This window comes from Copidosoma floridanum, unplaced genomic scaffold, assembly GCF_036245765.1.
Source record: "Copidosoma floridanum isolate Cflo_tuat_1 unplaced genomic scaffold, Cflo_Japanese_pri ptg000001l, whole genome shotgun sequence".
NCBI lineage: Eukaryota > Metazoa > Arthropoda > Insecta > Hymenoptera > Encyrtidae > Copidosoma > Copidosoma floridanum.
The window spans coordinates 13,435,790-13,456,545 of NW_028321878.1; the positions used below are offsets into that span (position 1 = coordinate 13,435,790).

General features: G+C 37.4%; 2 protein-coding genes across 2 annotated transcripts in view; one reads left to right on the forward strand and one right to left on the reverse strand.

Annotated features, from left to right (window-relative positions):
• LOC106640595 (lost and found) overlaps positions 1–14,062 on the reverse strand; it is a 56,746-nt gene extending 42,684 nt beyond the window's left edge. The window contains exon 1 of the mRNA XM_089589775.1: positions 13,824–14,062. Within this exon, the coding sequence (XP_089445901.1) occupies positions 13,824–13,926 (103 nt within the window). The 5' untranslated portion in view covers positions 13,927–14,062. The remainder of the gene's footprint in view (positions 1–13,823) is intronic.
• A 5,615-nt stretch (positions 14,063–19,677) lies between these two features.
• LOC106640585 (uncharacterized) lies at positions 19,678–20,442 on the forward strand. The gene is made up of 2 exons (XM_014354663.2): positions 19,678–19,750; positions 19,832–20,442. Exon 2 carries the CDS (start codon positions 19,843–19,845, stop codon positions 20,440–20,442), a length of 600 nt encoding a protein of 199 aa, XP_014210149.2. The 5' UTR covers positions 19,678–19,750; positions 19,832–19,842.
• The last annotated feature ends 314 nt before the right edge of the window (positions 20,443–20,756 follow it).

The following is a 20,756-nucleotide window of genomic DNA, read 5'->3' on the forward strand; positions in this document are numbered from 1 at the left end:
TCTATTCGCGAAAAATACCCCCCGCCAGATCCACGTGTCTATCAATAACATGGGACAATCAGAAACACAACACCCCACGTGTATAGCCGCACTCGAATAAGCCACTCGTGCCGATCAAATATTTCTTCCTTCCCGGGCGCGTGTCCGTCCATCCCCTCGACGGTCCCGTGATATGAATTACAAGCTGGGGAGTGCAAAGAGGAAAAAGCAGCCACGAGCAAATAAAGAACAGAACCAACTGCATCTGGCAGTGAAAGAAAAAAAAAAAATGAAATAAAATAAAAAAGAATCATGTATACAGAAGAGAAAGTTGGTGGCTCTCATTAGAGGAGCATTAACGGAAACGGAGGTTGTGCTGCTGCCAAAGCTTCGGAGTTTTGTGTAATCGATCGCGAGGGGAAGGACTCACTTGTCGTACGCAGGGAGCTTTTTTTTTTCTTTCTTTCCACGGTGCTTTTTCATCCTTGCCACGTGTCACTCGGGCTGTCGTCGATTTATCGATGTCGGTTATTGTTGCGCGACGGGGACCATGTGAACGAGGCATCCTTCTTTTTTTTCTCCTGGTTTTTAAATACAGCCAGCCTGCACCATCATTATCGCGGACCGGTTGATGCCCCATGGATACTTCCCTTTTTTAACTTCCGACTCGATATCTTTTTTTTTTTTTTTTATATCCCAGGGATCACGGAGAAGGAAGAAAAAGCGGATCGCACGATTTGAGGATCAAGAGTGGATCGCCGGGATTATTCGGGCGGATTTTCCGGGAGGCGAGTAATTGGTCGTTGTGTGCGGAGTTGATGGAAAAATTATGTATTCTTGGATGGGAATTTACGAAGGGCGTATGGAAAAACAATTATCGAGACGGACGATCTTGGCAGCGTACTTTTTTTTTTTTTTGCTTCTTTGTGTCTATAATGAAAAGAAAACTATGGTACCATTGATTGGTTTTGTGATACGTGATACGCCTATGTTTGTGCTAGTGGAAGAGTGGAGCTTTTCATGTTATACTAGTTGTTTTTGTTTGTTTGTTTGAGTCCTGAGCTTGACAAGCGAAAAAGATATCAAGAACAAAAAGGTATTAGGATCGATTGTATCAAATAATTAAATGTCTCGTCCAATGAAGTACAGATTTTTTTTCCAGTTGATTGCGTTGCTATTCGTAGATAATAAAAGTAAGCTGTTTCCTTTGAACATCACTACAATTAAAAAAAAGAGGGTGTGAAAAAATATATTTCATTCGGCTTTTACGGATTACTTCATTTTTGTTGGGTATTCAAATAAGTTTGGGGCAAAAATTTTCTCGAATGCGAAATAAAATACTGCAATCACGGACGATGTTTCATAAAATTTTCCAATGCATTCGATAACGCTTTTTCATTTTGAATGCACGAAACGTTACTCGGAGGGATTAATACTGTTTGTTTTTGCATGTGCATGGATTATATAGGGTTTTCGCGTTGGACTTTATTGCATGTCGTAAAAATGAAGTTTGTTGCCATAAAAGAATGTTTGCTGGGTAATATAAACAGTAGGAGTACAAGCTTCGTTGTTGGAAAAAAATCAGACCCACCGTTGATTACGATTTGTATGAAAATATTCGTGGAGGGCTATTGTATGAAACGTATCTACAAATCAAACGTTGAATATTTCAGCGAAACCTCGTCCAAAACTTTGATACATTCAAATCAGAGTTTCAACGATATGTATACATTGCCATTATCGAGATTAGCGTATAATGGTAAAATGCATAATTACGTAGTCGAGTTAGTTTTACGATGAGGACATGTTGGACTATGACAAAACTTTGATGGAATGGTTCTTTTTTCTTATAAAATAATATTTTGGAGAAATTATTAATCCAAGACTATATTAAAAGGAGGCTATTAGGATCAGATTTGAAAGAAAAAAAAAAACTGATAAATGAAAAAAATGCAACATCATAACATTAAAAGGCCATTTCTATTAGTTAAGAGTAGAATGAAACATTGAATAAAATAAAAAGTAGTGGATGGATCATTTTCTTGAGACGTTTTTAAGTATAGATTTCCCTCATTTCTAAAGTTTAGACTCGAGTTTGGCTCTTTTGCTTTCAATAATTAAAACTCACAGCAGTACCAAGTTAAACAGCATTTTTTTTTTTTTTTTTTTTTTTTTTTTTAATACGTATACATCTACACAGGCTTTTGATCTTCATAGCATGTCTTTGATTATAAATGATTTTTTTTCGAAAACAACGATATCGATGAAACGAATTTCTTTCCGAATTATTGGGATAACGAAAAAAAAAAAAAAAAAAAAAAAACCCACCGACGCGTAAAAAAACCATTAAAAAAAAACAACAACAACCTTGTAAGTCACTTGAAAAATCTGCAACCTCGCGTGCAAAAGCGATCGCACGGCTCTTTAAACTGCACCCACGTATAGGCTGTCACACCACGATATTTCCCAAGCACGCACGCAATCATCCAGTGCAAGCACGCGTTGCGCAATTAGTCCATTCAAAAGCTTCGACGTCTCTTGATGCACCGCTTTGACGTGCACATTTATATAGGCATTACACGCGCGCGCACACTCGCGCCTTTCGTGCACACGAGGTACACTTGAAAAGAGCACGCTTTAGCCAGCCGAGTCATTCATAAATAACTCTCGCACTTGCGTATACGTACACATCATGTGTATAGGTGTATATTTATACATATATACGCACGCGATGGGTACTAAGTTGGTGCTGATTTTACGCTTGCACTTATTCGAGCTGACTGAAGAATTGCAGCGTCGCTTGAATTTATACCTCCTCCGCACCTCCCCCGCGGGAAACAAGAGCCGCGTTTAGTGTGGTTTTTTTTTTTTTCACATTTCGCTTCGTGCGTCGCAAGCCTTAATTTCCCTTACAAGCGCACGCTCCTATCATCGTCCGAACTTCGAAAGGGATAATTAGCAGTAGGGGTGGTCCAACTGCAGCGGGCGTAGCTCCTGTGTATACTTTCGGCGAAAGCGGCTTGTCGTCCACTCGAAGCGGGAATTCAGGAGCGAGCCGTGCGCCGTGTATTACCGAAATGGACGAGAAGTTGAGGGCTGGGCGTAAACGGTTCCGCGCAATTAACAGGTCGGCTCTCTCTGATGAGACGGGGGATGCGAGCTGGGAGACTGTGCTTTTTTTTTTCCTTTGTCGAGTGTACGGATGGTGGAAACGATGGCTGGGTTTTTGGGATCCGAGTATACATATACATACGGTCCTACAAAGTTTTAAAGAAATGAGGTTTCGTGGAGTTTTTTTTTTTTTCAATGTTCGAAGCAGGAAGTAAATCGCTCGTGGACCGAAAGGAAACTGATTACAGTGTGTATGCTAATCGTGAAAAAGAGCCTTGTACTGCGTGCAAAGTAATTTGAAAGAGGGATTTTCAGTGAAAAAAAGTAACTTGAGCGCGTAATTAATATTACGAAAACACGCGCTCTTTGGCAGTAATTAAATTTCACCTTTGAGCCCTCCACGGCGAAAATAGTCGGGTTTTCTTTGACATGAGTGCACGAGATATTATAGGATAAAAGAGTAACGAAATTTTTGTCCCAAAGGTGAAATTTTTTCACGAGCCTAAAAAAGGGTTAGTAAAAAAGTAAAAAACTCAGTGTAGGTTGAAAAAAAATTTACCTCCGATAGATCGCCTTTCTGATGTATCTACAATGAAAATTTTTTATATGTCTTTCAAAGAAATGTTTTCGTGTCTGATGTTTAATTTATTCATTACATACAATAGCTAAGGCTCAAGGTACACTCGTTATCCAAAATTTTTCAAGAAATCACCTTATGACGTACCACTTTGAGGAACAAGATTTGTGTTACAAAACATATTATTAAGCCTTTGGTAACCTTGTCGTGTCAAAAACATATTTGTTCGTAGCTTCTTTACTATTGAGAAATACGAAACCATTTTAAACGAATCTCAACTCTCTATATTGACCTTATCTTTATCTATATGTGTTTGACAAATAGACTGTCCTTGTCAATGAATTTTTGGTCAAGGAAGTTCCGTTAATTATGTTTTCTCGCGATCCGATAGCACCTCTTTATATTATTTTTTTAACTGCCTTTTTTTTTTTTTTTACTTTTTTACACGGCAAGTACAATATTAATACGTCACAATAATATAGTTAGACAATTTTAACACGCGTGTAAGAAATATAACAATACGAAGAATGAGTTTCATCTATGTTCCCCTACACTGCCCCACATTCTCCTCACGCTTTTTATTTGAATTCCTCATACCCTCTGTCACCCTTACAACATAACAAACAAAAAAGCTCTCACAAGATTTTTACATGTTTTTCATCCCCTCACATTCCCCAAATTTAGGTGATCTCCACAAATCCTAATTGCCATTCTACATGTCTTTCCCTACCCTGCATTTGACATTTGCATTTTTAATCAATTCATGATAAAAAAGGAAGCAATAAAACTACGTGCATATATTTAATTTCACAAAGATATAAAGAATGTAACTAATTTGAAGAATACGAAGAAACAACAGATTCATAGAGTAAAAATCACTGAAATTTGAAGGCAAATATGTACTGTGAAAAGATAGAGAAACACAAACAAATACTTAAAATTAAATTCAAGGGCATTATAAACGACACATTTGCAAGTACAAGAATACAACCTCATATAATGTGAATACAGAATAAGAGACGCAGATACGAAGACACAGTTACATGTTATTAAATGACATGAAGAAATTCCCATGGAAAACACAATTGATGAAAAGAAAAAGCTTAGTAAGAAATTCGGTAATAGATATAATAAGAAAAAAAAAAATACTTCAACAAATGCGTGGAGAAAAAGATGTGAAGACGGAGTTTTAAACCCATGAAGAAGCATCACCATAAATTAAGAGGAAAACGTTATGAAGATAAATGTTACGTATAGTTAAGCGATAAAGTGATGGAAATGCAGAGACTTATAGCTTATAGAGACTAATAAGTGCATAAGGGGACAGGGAAATGAAGAAAGGGACAAGAGCATCACGAATAATCTTAATTGAAACAGAGTGGAAAAGTGAAGCTGAATAAAAGACAGTGAGGGATAGAGGCCAAGAGACAGTAACAAAGATACTGATCGTTCCAATGACATTTAAAGGTGGGAAATATTATATAAAGACCCATTCGTGAGAGCAAAGCAACTGATGCTTCAAATAAAGTGAGACATACATACACCCGAAAACGAAATTATAGAGAAAGAAGCAAAAAGCTAGAGACTGTGGGATGGGTGAAATAAAAATGAAAAAATGCTGAGACGGATACCCGCAGACAGAAGCGTAAAAGTTGAACAATAGTTTTAAAAAAAGTCGTGCATTGTATCGTAAAGGGTAATTAGAGTGGAGCAAACATGTTAATTATACGTTATAAATGCAAGGATTCATATAAACATGTAAAGGAAAATTTGCTACTAGTCCCAAATTGGGTCATCGAGTTTTAGGGTCATTGAATATATAATCACGAAGGGAGGGAACTAATACCCACGACTCGTTGGAACTTGGAAGAAAAGTCTTATGGAATTCATGTTGCCTCATCCCTACTATATTCGAAAAAGCTCGGACAGCAAAAACAAGCCTGGCTGCGCGTATACGAAAACTTATTACACAGAAACACGTTGAAATTTCGCTGACAGCACACCCACACCGACGTCCACATACGCATTGCGCAGTCCCAACTTCGTAACAACATGGGGGGGAACTTCACTGGTATATATATACACGCGGAGTAACGATGATCGTAGCGAGTGCTTTTTCCTGCTTCGCGCACCTATGCGAAAAATATAGAAGAATGCTGCGGGTGATGGGAAAGGGAGCAAGAGAAATGTCGAGAAAAGAAGCGTCGCCGCGCGCTCACGTATGCTTGTTCGGTCAGACGCCGCAGGCGCACGTCAACGCGGGTACACACCCCCCCATGTATATGCGTGGGTATATCTTGCACACATGTGCGCGAGAAAACGAAACATCCTGAGGGAAGACTCGGCGGTCGCGTGCGCTCGTTTTTCTCACCCAAGCGCGCGGCGTATAACTCATCCACTTATCGTCCTGACTAGCACGTACGAACTTATACATGTATACGTGGTGGCGCGTGCATGCGGACGCTGATTAAAGTTTGTACGCACGCCATAGCATGACACGTGTTATTGTTGTTGTTGTTTTTTTCTCAATCTTATTTACAGTAGGGGAGAAAAAAATAGAAAGAAGAAGAAAAAAAAACATCGCCGCACTTGTGATTTCAACGTTTGCGCAAAATTGCTTCGGCAACGGGTGATTGATGGCCCGTGGGTTATACGCGCGAGAAAACATTTTTTTTTCACGCGGTTGAGCGATTTTTTTTCAGTTCAAGGGTAATTTAGCGTTTCGGTGGACCCTAAAATATACCATATCTCATTTTTCGGCCGGGAATATAATGCCGATCAGGCGACTCCTCGGCGTAGAATAGCGCGAAACATAATTTAACCCCTGCTCGCAACACGGGCATGGTGGGTATAGGGGGAGGATCGTGGTATGCGAAAAACGTGACCGCGCAAGGGGATGGAGAGAGAGAGGCGTTGGGTGGGTGAGGGTAATGCGTCACGTGCGAGCGGTGCCGTTTGGCATTCTTCCGGCGTTGTCGTATCCGCGAGAAAACGAGATGGGGAAAAAAAAGAGGACGGTATATATATCGGATGATCCGGGGGACGCTTGTGGGGTGCCGATTTCATTTCCGTGTCCTTTTTTCCATGCATTTTTTTTTTCTTCTTTGCACCTCAGAAGCGTTGGGTTTTGGCTGAGTTGGTGTTTGCACATGTTTATTTATATTTCGTGGTGTAGAATATCGTGTTTTAGGATAGCCGTGATACGAGGGTACGGGTTTTCGTGTTGAGATGGTCGGACAATGCACCCTCGGGGAACTGCTGAAGCGATTTTTTTCCCCCTCCGATGGATATCTGCTAAAGTTTCCGAGCCACGGGATGATATCTCTGACCATCATTGTCTTCTTGGACCTCTAGTGTATGTATACATATACACGCGCTTTGGTACATTTGATTTCCGATCGAATATCTTTATGGCTTTGACCCTTCCCTCGGCTTATTTCGCTGGAAGGAATTTTGGGGTGATATAGACAAGTTTCGATGAACACTGTGGGTGAAGTATTGTTTTGTTTGGCTCTATGGTAAATGAAAAAATGTGTATTAGATTACTTGATCTGAAAATCAACTTTGTTGTTTTATCAAACAGACTACATTTTTAAGATTCTTTTTTTTTTTGAAAACTAGTTGTGACAACTGATTATACGACATTGTTAACGCGATTAAAAAAAAAAAAAAAAAAAATTTATTAATTTTTGGTTCTCTAACTTTCAAAGGGTTGAATATAACGAAAAATGAAAAATAAATAAAAAGAAACATTCAATTATACCAGTAAGTGTTCGAAACAGGATGGAACAAATGGTAAAATTTCGTCGAAGAATAATTTTATCTTTTTTTTTATTATCATTTGAAGTCGATGAATTTTGCTGCCATTTATTATGAAATTCAGGAACTGTTTAACATTTTCTCTTTGAAAGTACCTGCACAAAGTAGCATAGCATATTTTTACTCGCGTAATAAAGTTAGGTACTTCAAGAAATATTTGAATAATTTGAAGAATCCCTTTTTCAGCAAATTGAAAAACAAAAAACACTCAAAACATAGTATAAATACTAAAAAAATACGTAACGAGTCTTCCCTTGAGAATATACCGTTGAAGTGTACACCACGATATTATTTTAAATGATTCGTAACAGTTATGATATTTTTTTACACGTACAATACCATCACGAAAAAACTGTGTGATTATAATAAAATAAAAATTTGCTGACAATTTTCTAATCCTTCATAAAATATTGTTATGCCCATGAAATAAATAAAAGAAAATCTCCACGTTTAGTTATCGAGACAAACAAGCCTACACGTTAAACCCATCCTCTTCACACAGACCCTTTTTTATCTCGACAAACACGAGCAGAAAAGAAAAATTCAGTTCAAAGCGGATATATACGTACAGATCCAGCTTGGAATTGGCAGCGATCGTTTTTAATATCCCCCTCTCTTACCTTACATAGCCTTCTCCGCCTCCTTTGCCAAAGCGACGAAACAATCCCGGAGTGACAACGACGACTGCCGGCATTTAATTTTCATCTCCTTCTGCTTCTTCTCCTCCGTGAGTTTTTGATTTCGGGGCAGCGCGATTATTTGCTCGCCCCCCCCCCCAAAGCTCTTTCCTCCTTTTTTTTCCTACCTCCCCCAAATGCGACTCCCCTTATAACCCGTAATCTTTTTCTTGTTCATCTTCTCTTCCCATTGTGCTCTTTTAAACCCGAGAGCACTATCTCACTCCATCTCTCTTTTCTTCAAAGCAGAGATAGCTCCTTCCCCTAAAAAATTTTTTCTTCATATCCTACCCTCTCGAATCATGATTGCAGTCATCGTCATTTACGCATTAGTACGCTTCAGTGGTTCCGAAGGACCCCTCGTGAGCTTTTGACTGTGCTAATCTCTGACTCTTTTCTTCTTCCCCATCGACGTGTTCTCTTTGCTGCGATTGTTTTTTTTTTTTTTTTTCCCATATTGCAGACTGCAAACGTGAATTAGGTTCGCAGAGTGACTATTTCTGCTCCTTGTGCACGGCGTGCTTTTGTTCTTTGAAACATTGCTGTACTTGTATAGAGGCAAAACTGTATTGATAGACATTCAAATATATTTAAGTAAAATATTGGTTTTTTTCTGAAGTGTATAAGGCTTTTGATTTGCAGAAATTCTTTTTTCCATTTCTACTCATATAATATAATACTATCTGAAAGAATATATTATTTTGCAGGAAAACAATTCAACATGATTGTTAAATTTCGAATAAAGTATACTAAAAAAATTACATTCTTTGCACTTTCTTTCTCAATTTATTTTTCTTTTAAAGTACAATGCATTATTTCTGCTAAAAAATTCTTATTTTGGATAGTATCAAAAAATGGGTATTGTGAAAAAATAATATATTAAAAATAAAAAATAAAAAATGTGTTATGCAAGGTTATAGTTTCAATTTTCTACCTTATATAAAATTATTTTCAGTTTAATTGCACAAATTTTTCTCGCCTTATTTTTTTGTAAATTTTTTTTTTAATTCAATCCATTTCAGATTTTATTTTTTCATCAAATCATGAAAACTTTCATTTTTTTATAATTTATCCAGAATATTGCACATCCTCATTACTATTTTTATAAATTGTATCCAAGTACATTTTTTTACAAAAATATTATGGTACTTATGATTTTTTAACAAGGAATACCCTTAAACAAAAAAAAAAAAAAAACGATTTTCCAAAATCAAAATTGATACAAATATTTGATTAAGTAGAAATTTTATTATTAAGCCATGATGAGAACTCAAGAATAAAAGAAATGATCCTAGTTGTGTTAAAATCTATGAAGGTAATCCAAAATTGTGATTAATTTTATACATATGCCTACTTACACTGATACACACCCACATTTCTAATTTTTTTTTTAATTTTATCAAAACACTATATTTTTGTAGAAAATATCATGATATTTCGGATTGTCTACAGTAAAATATCTTTTAAAAAAACACTTAAAAGCTGAAATATCAGTTTTTATAAGAGAATCGACTTTTAAAATTTTCAAATGAAGATAGGTATCTAAAAATAAAAAAAAATAGAAACAAAACAAATAAGCCAAACTTTATTAAATTCGGTCGAGTGAATTCTGAGATAAAACTGATTATACTCACACACATACATTATCACCAGAATACCCCACTTTGATTTTAAATTACAGAAACCATAGTTATGTCATTTTATCTCAACATGTGATTTTTCATCCATTGCGAAGCTAAATCATATAAAATGTTTTAGTTGTTTGTCGTATCATTTTGAAAATGGTAGTATTCATCTGGATGGGAAAGATACTTAAATTATTTATCGTGGTCTTCATAAAAAGGTGTACCACAACTCATTAAAGTAAAAACAAGACTTTTTTTAACGTAGTGCAGTGTATTCGTATTCACCTCGTACACAAATATTTTACGAATTTAAAAACTAAACATCCTTTCTAGTCAATGAAATTCACCTAATCAATTAACTCGTCGGCTACTTAAATTTTAAATCCAAAACAATTTTATAATTGATTGACTTGATGAGACTGCCGATGTCATTTAATTATATTGTAATTTGTGTACATTTATAAATAATTCCAACTATTTCCGTTGATTTCACTTTGTTTTTCGTATACGAAGAGCTCAAGTGGATTTTAGGAATCAAAATTCTTAAACCCACCCAAAGCTTCAAATTAATCACACCGAAACAGCTGTTAAGCCACACCCACGGTATTGTACACCCAACTGGTACGCAGTACAATTACCATTGTCAATTAAAAATCTCGCCAATAGTAAACGCTCAATGAATGGCGATAAATCACACGAGGACGCGCCCGAGAAACATATTCAATAAGCGTCTGCTCGGAAAAATATACGCCTACACATCCGAGCACCGTCGGATCGTAAATCTATCTATTCAACAGCGAGTACACAGCATTATATACCCAATCGGGCTGTACTTTGCGCGCGTAAGCAGAATATTTCGAGCCCCGGGAATTATTTCACCTGCAAACAAGATAAATCAGCTTTAAATCAATACTTTCCTGTTGGGCTGGAAGGGATTTTCATGGTGTACGAGAAAAAAACACCAGGTTTTCAGTGAAAATAAGCTTGGCACGAGACGTGTACGCGGAGATGGTGTTTTTTTTTTTTTTTTTTTTTCTATTTTTTGCCGGTAGAGCCATCCAGTTTCATACGCAGTTCCGTCCGCCGGGCTAAAAGGATGAAACTGCACGACACGGTAAAGAGGGCGAAAGTTACGCCGAGCGTAAAAAAAAAAAAAATAAAGCAACAACGAAAACTGCACTAGTGGAGGCTAAAACAGAGCTGGGTGGCGAAGAGAGCACGAGGGGGTAATTATACGCTGGTCTTTGTGCGAAACGAAAAAGTTGCGTCTGCGAGGGGAAAAAGGGATTTTCCTGGATTTTTTTTTTTTCATTTTATTCCAGCCGAGAGTTAATCGAATGAAGCGTGGCTCGACGTTGCACTATCTCGTATTAAAAAGTATCATTTACCCGATTTTCACGTATAGCGCGAGTTTCCGTCACTTTGAAAATTAATACACTCCGTCCACAACACGCCGAGTGCGATGTCGACACTCGTTTAAAAATAGTATATGCTACGTCATGAGTGCGTACAATTTTTACCACTCTGCCCACAAAATTCAATTTCTCGTATACAAATATCGCTTTAGCACATTGATTTCGTACACGGCTACGCGTTTATTTATTAATGTTTTGCGCTAGTGCAGAAACTAAGCACTTTACACCCTCTATGAAGATATGCGAAAAATTGAATTTTGCGCACACTGTTAAAATTGTCCGGTATACGTAACAAATGCGCAAAGTAGGTGATTTTCGCACGACTGTAACGATAACCGCGTGCACGCCTTTCGTATGGTATTTCTCGATACTCAGTGTACGAAGATGTATAGGACCTTTTCGTTTATCAGTGCGTAAATACCCGTACCGGTAAATAGATAGTTTTAACATGAAGTTGAACTTCACGAAAACCACTTTGTACTAGTCCAAAAAAAAAAAAAAAAAAAAAAAAAAAGTCCAACCGAGCTTCGTTCAATAGTAAGCAGATTTCGAACTGGTATATCTTTCACGATATACCTTACGTCATCTTTAAAAAAGAAACCGGAATATATGTCGCTCACCCCAAGCGTAAAACACCCCGATACACAGATATACCGGCAGATAGACGCACACGCCATATACATATATATACATTCGTCCCCTCCGAACAAGGGAGCGAGACACCCCTATGTATATACAACCCAAGCTCTCCTCCCCTATCTTTCTCTCGCCAAATCCTCACGAACACACACACACGCACACAGAGCAGGTATAGGGGGTCCCACTCGCGTCTGCCCTTTACCTTCTGTTCGGCTCCCCCCTCCCCCTCATAGGCTCTGTCACCCGCTGCCGGTCGCTTTCTCTCTCTCTCTCTTGCTGCCCCCTCGCCCCTGCTCGCGATCAATATTACTCTCTTCGAGTTCTCTCGGACTGCCGCCGGCGCGCCAACGTAGGCTCGATGCTCTCGCCGCTGGCCCGTCTTTCTTTCGATTTTTGTCCGAGTGATGTTGTGGACTCGCCGGGGCTTATGATGCTTCCGATAACCCGCTCTCTGTGCTAATCAAACCCCCCCCCCTCCTGCCAAAAGCAAACATTATTACTTTGACGAGTGTCTGGCGGATATGTGTGTTTTTTCCTTCCTTTCCTTTCTTCACTCTCCAACTTCCGATCGTGTGCCCTTTATTTCTGCGGGGATGGCATTTTTGGCTTTGGGGGAGCTTACACCGTGTAAAAAGCTACGTATAGAGTGAAATTTGGTGGTTCAGAGCTTACAAACGAACGGCGGAGAAGAGGACAGTTGGATGTTCGTTTAGCCGGCTCATTAAAATCGGTCTTTCGCCGCTCGTTGAATCAAAGATAAATGTGTATGGATGGAAATGTCGAGTTTACCTTGAATAATCGTGTTTTCTTTTCTTTCTTTTTTTTTTTTTTTTTTTTTTTTTTTTTTTTTTTTTTAATCGACAGAGCCATGTCCAATGATAAAATTGTGGGCGTAGGGTTGTTGGGCTGATTGACAAAGTTACTTTGTACAACTAGATTTCGATTGGGTGACGCACACTTTGGTGGAAAAAAAACTTTTCTAACGCCACCCTGATTCGATGAAACTTTAATTATTGAGGGAACTCTATCAATAGGGGTTGGTTGTACACAGCTTTGCTACTGTTTTGTGCAGAAAATTGACATCCTGACGAGGGCGAATGTGTTTGATTGCCCAAGTGGATGGAAAAAAAAAGTTATACAACATATTTTGAAACTACGTGTTGGAACAAATGTTATGGATAAAAAAAATGATGATGCTCACTCGGCCAATTATGTTGAATAGCAAACGTTTTACGTTTCACAAAAAAACCTTGCCCGCAAATTTTCGATGCAGCGTGAGTGCAAGGTGTCCCTTGTTTTTTTTTTTTTTTTTTAATATCCAGCGAAACATGGCTGCCAAAAGTAAAAATTTTAAATTCCAAATGGCCCTACCCTGTTTTGCAATAATTACCATCCAGGCGGCTTTCAACTGATTTTTCGATCCACCCGCGAATATTAAAAGTCCACAGTGTATTCAAATTTATGCCAGTAAAAAGGAGGGTGTGCTGGCCTTCTCGAAAGTTGCATCAAACTTTTTAATATTTTGGTGCCCAAACATGCCTTTTCCCGAGGCAAAAGTTGGCTCGCGTCATCGATTCGGCTTTTTATGACTCCGACGCGAGCTCTGCCCCCAAAACGCACGTGACACTAGCGGGTCACGCACTGACACTCCAGCCGAGCATTAAAAATCGAGACGAGTAGCCTCAAATATTTTCATTCCAATGGTATACAATTTTTCATCCAAACTATCGTCCGTTAAAAACGAAAAGTACCCACGCCAGCGATATTTTTCACAAAAACCACAAACAAACAAACAAGAAAAAACGTACAAACGAAAAGCTCATTTTTCCGTCTGCCCGCAAAAACCATCACTCCACGTCGGGCTCGTACAGAAAAAAATAGAACCACCCCCTCCCCAAACGCCTCCTCAAACCTACCCCCTCCTGGCTACGTACGGGGATGAAAAAAAAAAAAAAGAAATAAAAAACAAAATCTCACTCACACTCTTCGTTCTTGGCTTGCAGGGCAGTTGGCAGAGCCACGACGAGGAGCAGACCAGCAGCGAGTCCCAGATGCAGGGCCCACTTGCCAACGGTCTTGGGCATCCTTGGGCAGCGTTCAACGTACCCCTATTTGGGCACAAACACACGACGCACACGCACAAAAGAAAAAACAAAAAAAAAAAAGCACCCACACAACAACACTACGACGAACCGTGCATTGTAGCAATATACGATCAGTGGCGCGCGCGCTGGGTATAACTTGAAGCCGGAGACATCCGCGCCCCGGGAGTACTCGCGCGCGACTACTACACCGCCGCCTCCACCTCAGTAAGACTCGGGGGAGGGCGGCTCGTACCGTAGTGGGCTCTCTCCCCTTCTCTCCGCGCTGCTGATGCTGATTCACGGAAGCCGAACGTGCGTGGGGCGAGTGTGGCAGCATGAGACACGGCGCATGCGTGCGTATACTACAGTTTGTCTATACATACCATGTGTGACTTTATATATATACATATATAACCGGGAAAGGGTGTGTATAACGAGCTAGGGGTAGGATGCACGAGCGGGGAGTATATCGCGAAAATAAACGCGCGTACATTAACGTGGGGGTATGACTGACGTGCATATAGGTATAAGTAGGTGTGTGAGCAGCGAGAGCGAGTGAGTTATATGTGGGTGCAGATGAGGTTTGTGGCTCTGAAATGTCAAATGGCAATCGCTTCGTGATTTTGTTACAACGTTTTCGATGATTTTTGTAGCTTTATCGACTGGTATAGAGGAGGAGGGAGGATATTAGGGGTGTGTACAAGCGTGGGTTTAATGCAAAATTCGTCTCGTCGCGCTGAGGCGGATCATTGAGCTTTGATCGGGCGTCGAGAGCTTTTTTCAAGTTGGAGCAAGGAGTTGGGTAAATCTAATGGAAAAGGCGCGACTAATGGAGCTGTGGTGATGGGCGTTTTTGTGTTTTTTTTCCTCCTTACTGTACCGTTTGATGTCCATACGAAGTTGAGCGTTTTATCGAAAAATTTTTGTAGAAAATTATTTAATTTTAGAAATACAATTTCTCCTTTTTTTTCAATGGAAACGACGCACACGAATAAGTTTTATCAAAATCCATCAGCACACAGAAAAAAAGAACAACAATAATGTTTATTTTGAAAATACAGTAATTATTAAAAATTATCCTAGTTGTTTTTTCCCCTCATTTTTCCTTACCTATATATATATATATATTGACTAATCACAAGTAGTAATAAAAGTCCATGAAGTATACCAAAATTTTTTTTTTTCCATTTTTTAAATCAATATAGAAAATGTGAGTTTTTTTCTAACATTCCAACGGTCCATTTTGCAAAACTGATGTAAACTGCAGTTGAGAAAATTCACATGGAAAAAAGTGTCCAGTGTGAAAAATGTCATACTCTTGGAGCAAAATTTATGGAGCTTTGAAAATCGTACGTAAAATAAGCCCAAACTTTTTTTTATCTCAAAGCAGGTGATCTGGGTTTTTTGGGGGCAAGGCATCTTAGGTGAAATATGATTTTTATGACTCTGCAGTTGACCGTATCATGTATTTTTTCGTGATGTCTTCTAGAAGGTGTTATTTGAATTAGCTTGATGAGAAAATTTGACAAAATTAGTGTGCAACATCAATAAAAAGATAGTGTACATAATGAAATGAATAAACAATTTGTTTTCTTACCAAATAAAGTGAGTACATGTACATTTACGTTTGAGGGAGAAAGTTTGAAATAATTGAATGTAACATTCTAGAAAATTAATCGCACAGCCATTACAATTAGTGTATTACGGAATGGTCTTGGAGAGCATCATTATGAGGCCGAGTGGATACAATAATGGGTAACATCTTGGGGAGAGATTATTACATTAGTTGCAGTAGCCGAGCTCATTAATGAAGAATGAGTTCGTGGTATAATAACTTGAGGAAGGGCACATGTAGGTCGCCACGAGCTTTTGAGTGGAAGTCGTATCGCAAATGAGTAATTACATCGATTTAATAAGAGTCTGCGTGATTTTAATCATTATGACGAATAAAATATACGGATTGACGTCTCTTAATAAAAAATGTGGAAATCCAACGTATATGGTTTCCTAGTAGAATGGGTGAATAATTTTTATACGAAACACAAAATAAAAAGAATAAGAAAATATATACAACTTTATAAATTATATGACACATTTTTTCGATGATAACATATTATTGATAGAAATGAAACAAAATAATCCTGCAAAACAGAAAAAAAATATTTCTGTACACACGTGGCAATAATATTTTCACATCTTTAGATTTTTATTATTTCTTGTAGTGGTATAGGGTCATGGATCAGCGTACCCATAAATGTATATTTTAATGTATCGATAAACAAATAAAAAGGCTGAAATGCTAAAAAAATTGGATGTATGTATCCAAGCGGATGGGGCGTGTGAGGGAGCAGGGAAAAAAAAGATAAACAAAGGAAACTGTGAAAGTCAGCGAGTTAACTCATGCGAATACGGCGAGATAGGAATTTGGAGGAGACGAGAGTAGGCAGTGTATAGAGTAAATACGTATACCTAGTAGGTAACATTATTGTATAGTATATACTATGTGGTCAGGCTGAAGCATGGGTATTTTTATTTTTCAACAAAATTTTTTTCAAAAATATGCGTTATTAATACTACTGCATACATTTTTTTTAAATTAGCAATTATAATATATTACTTAACACAAACATTTTTTTTCATAGAAAACAATGCAATGTGAAAGAAAACAAATTATGGTATTTAAAAAAATATTACTAAATATTTTATTTTAAATACTTTGCAATAAACTATATGCAAAAAAAAGTTTATTCTTGAAAATTCATAATATTACTATGCCCAGTCTTTGTATGGTCGAAAAAAATAAGTGTGGCTAGTATTGAAAGTATAAAAATTTACAAAACAAAAAGAAATAAAATTTTTTAATTTAACGCACGCATATCTTATATTTAATCGTTTATTTACTCACTCACTCATTTATTTACCGCATTAGCCACTTATAATAAAATATTTTTAAAGCTTTGGCACCAATGAATTTTTTATTTACGTCCCGTTTCGTTATAGCTTTTAAGTTCAGAGGATTTGAGCGAGAAAGTATTTGCAGAAGTGAAAGAGTAAAGAATATAAATATCGATTTGCTATTTGTATGGATATGCAATCTTTTGAAAATCCGTTTAACGTTTTAATTATATTACTTGGAGGAGTCATAAGTCGTTCTTTTATAGAAGCATCGTAAAATACGTTACAAGAGCTCGATCCATTTAAAGCCGAAAATCTATATCAAGGTAGTTTATTATTTTCTAACAGAAATATTGAGTTTAAGATAACCGTTATCCCGAAAAATATTCAGTATTGATATAATTTAAAAATAGATTGGACTGTAAGGCCAGTATTTTCCCGAATAAAAATACATTTATTAAATTTTAAACGTGATATAATTATAAGTACAGCCTGGAAATTAGAGATTTTTTTATAAATACAAAGAAGGAGTATTTGTAACTGATGTAACATTTAATCAGTTAGGAATATCTATTTATGGCTTTAAGAAATTTCTAGAAAATTATTTAAAATCGCTCTCAGTTCCTACACAAAAAATATGCGATTCATGAAGGTGAATGGTTTCTCAAAAATACTTATTTTTATAATTGTTACACGTATGATCGCTTATAAATCTAACTAAAAGAGGTTCTGAAGTAATTTAGCACTAAGCTTGTAGTATTTGGAAGAGCAGATTTTTGACATTCAATAACCAAAAATTTTTTTGAAAGAGTACTGTAGGTGGAAAAAAAATTTTTTTTTTTAATTTTTATTTAAGGTCGATTCGAATACCATTCAATTTAGTAATATGAGTTTTCATACAAGAAAATTTTCGTCAAAATTACTAAGACAAAATTGAAAATTAATTAAAGTTTCTTAAAATATTTATCCTTTTTTTGATAAATTAAAAAAAAATTTCGCATCCACCTCAACTACTTTTATATTCGGCTAAAGTATTTTTTCAAAACATTAAGAAGTATCATTCGATGTAAATGAAAAGATTAGCTTGAAAAACATAGATTGAAGTCTGGTCATCACAATATATTTTAACTATTAAATAATTTTCTTAAAATCTCCAAAAACTATTTTGTTTAAAATATTCTTAAAAGTACGAAAAATATGTTTTACTCTTGACCTCGTCAAAAATTCATATGAAATGTCTTTTTTAACTACCACACAATATTAATAGCTTAATTATTTGATCCATAAATCTAAAGATTTAACCCACGTGATGGGAAAGTCTTATCCGATGAATTTTCAGACAACATAATGTGGGTGCCCATCAAATACTTTTGTGAAATTTTATTAAACCCGATCCGAGATCGCCTTCAGAAAAAAAAAAAAAAAAAAAAAAAAATCACCAAATGTCCTCCTCAAATGCACTTTTTCACCAACCAAAGAAATCTGACGATTTATAGCACAGCCACCGTGTCCTTTATATCCTCCCATTCGAAATTAAACCTCACAGTCCATACCTTTGAACGACAATATTTATAGTCGCCCGAGGAGGATCATGAAGAGGACACGGAGCCGAGGAAAGGACAGTAGTCGCGGGGTGCAGGTCCCCCTCTTCCGTCCTGATTCCAAGCTTTACTGCTCACGCAAGCAGCTGCCGGTGGTGGTGCGCTGGAAGCTTTTTCCCCCTCGCCCAGAAAACCCACAATCGTCGTCAAAGGAAGAGACTGAGAGAGAAAAGGGACTTTATTGCATTAGGCTGCAGTTATTCCGTGTACGAGTGTAGCATAATATCTCGTGCAGGTGAAGCAAATTGGTGGAGAAAATATTGGATCAAGCTTACGTATGGGGATCAAGTCTCGTTTCTCTTTATGACGACTGGGATAGCTCATGTGGCTTTTCGCGTAATACCATTTAGGTGATTTTCATGCATCTGTACGTTTATGTATAAAATTTACATAATCGTAACTAACTGTCTGATTGTTGTCATTCATTGAAAAATGCAATTCATGAGACTGGCATAATATAGTTTTACATAAGTGTACGAAACAACAATTGATTCAAGAGGGCAATTATTTTTAAAGTTGAGCTGATAACATGCTTGAAAAATTGTTGAAGCAGTCGTGATTAGATTTGGATTTTAATCAGTTAATTTTTTATTTAATTTGAATTCAATTGTAATTTTATTAATCTCAATAAGTTATTTGATTAGAAAAGTGACATAATTTCATTTTTTAATTGAATAATACATCAAGGAACCAATCACTTTAATATAATTGAAGATACTCAGAATTCCCGGGTTACTTGTAAGGAATAAACAATGTGCCGTTACAGAGAAATACCTGTACCAACTTATAAAGTCAAAAGATATAGATGGGTCTCTTTGGTCGAGGAAAATATGTCGACGGTGAAAATTCTTATAAAGTGATTTGGAATAAATGCTATTTTTTTCTAGTCACATGATTCTAATTTCATCAAACAAGATAATGTTCAGTACTAAGAGCACGAAGACAACCAATTACATTCAATATTTACCATGAACTAATGGATTTCACAAATTCGAATTCGGAGAGTGTTTAAATAACACCTATGCTCGCATGAGTTTGTAGATATAGCATAATGTTTGTTTTGCTCGGAACTTCGTTATAACAGTAATTCTCTCCCACCGTATTTAGCACTATCGCAAGACACTCCTCGCAGGGAAAACTGCCTTTTTCACGTCAGTCAGTCAGTACTAACTACACTCGCACTTGTCTCGATTCAAATCAACAAAACAAACTTATCCACTACAGTTAAATTTTCGTATGAAAGTAATAAAAAAAAAAAAAATAAAAAAAAAGTTAATGTAATAAAACCAATAAACTCGTACCATTATCGTAAAATACTTTGGCTCAAAGTGAGTATTCCTGTATTTTTGTATTAAATATTAATATTGGGTGTGTAAAAACAGTCTAAAATCCCTGTGTTTCCTCCGAAGCTTTTCCAACAATGGCCACCAAGCCCATCAAGACCATCGAGTCCAGCATGAAGCTTCCCTCCTTCAACGGCAACCAGGAGGACTGGGAGTCCTTCAAGGAGATCTTCGAGGTGCTCGTGGTGGAGAACAGCAACGTGTCGGCGATCGAAGCCTTCCGTCACCTGATCAATTGTTTGGGCGGCGAAGCCTCCGAGTCGATCAGAGGCATCCAGGTGATGGGCGACAACTTCCTGCTCGCCTGGAACACCCTGCAGTACCGCTACGCCAATAAAAACCTGCGACTCAGGCACCACCTGCGAACCCTCAACGATTTGCCTCGGATGGACTTGGATACTAGTGGCAGCTTGCAGTACGCGCTGAACGTCGCTCGCAGCAGCAGATCCGCCCTCGAGGATCTTAAGTGCCCCGTGCAGCATTGGGGCAGTGTCCTCATCTTCTTCGTCGAGAACAAGCTCTCGCTCGAGCTGCGCTCCGAGTGGTGGGTGGCGGTCGGCAATAAGAAGAACGACGACTTTCCGACCTTTGAGGAGTTTGAGCTGTTTTTGGAGAAAAAGATACTCAAGTGTACCGCCGTTGAGCAGGTCGATGCTCCAGCCGACAATGGTACATGAAGTAAATGAGTGATTGTTCTTTTTTTTTTTTTTTTAACAAAATAATTAAATAAAATCTTCTTTTGGTCTTTGCGCTCGGACTATTTGTTATCAATTGAGCTTGAAAGTTTATATAAATTTTATTTCCGAAGAAAACAATATCATTTGTTATTTACTGCATTTTAAGCAATATATATATTGAAAAACTAACAAACTCGACGAAGTCCGAGAAAAAAACGGCTTGAGCCACATTCCTCGGTCCACGTCGATTCTCACATCGGCACTCGCTTCTCCCCGTCTCGTTATCGTTCCGCTCTCTTTCACGACCATCGCTC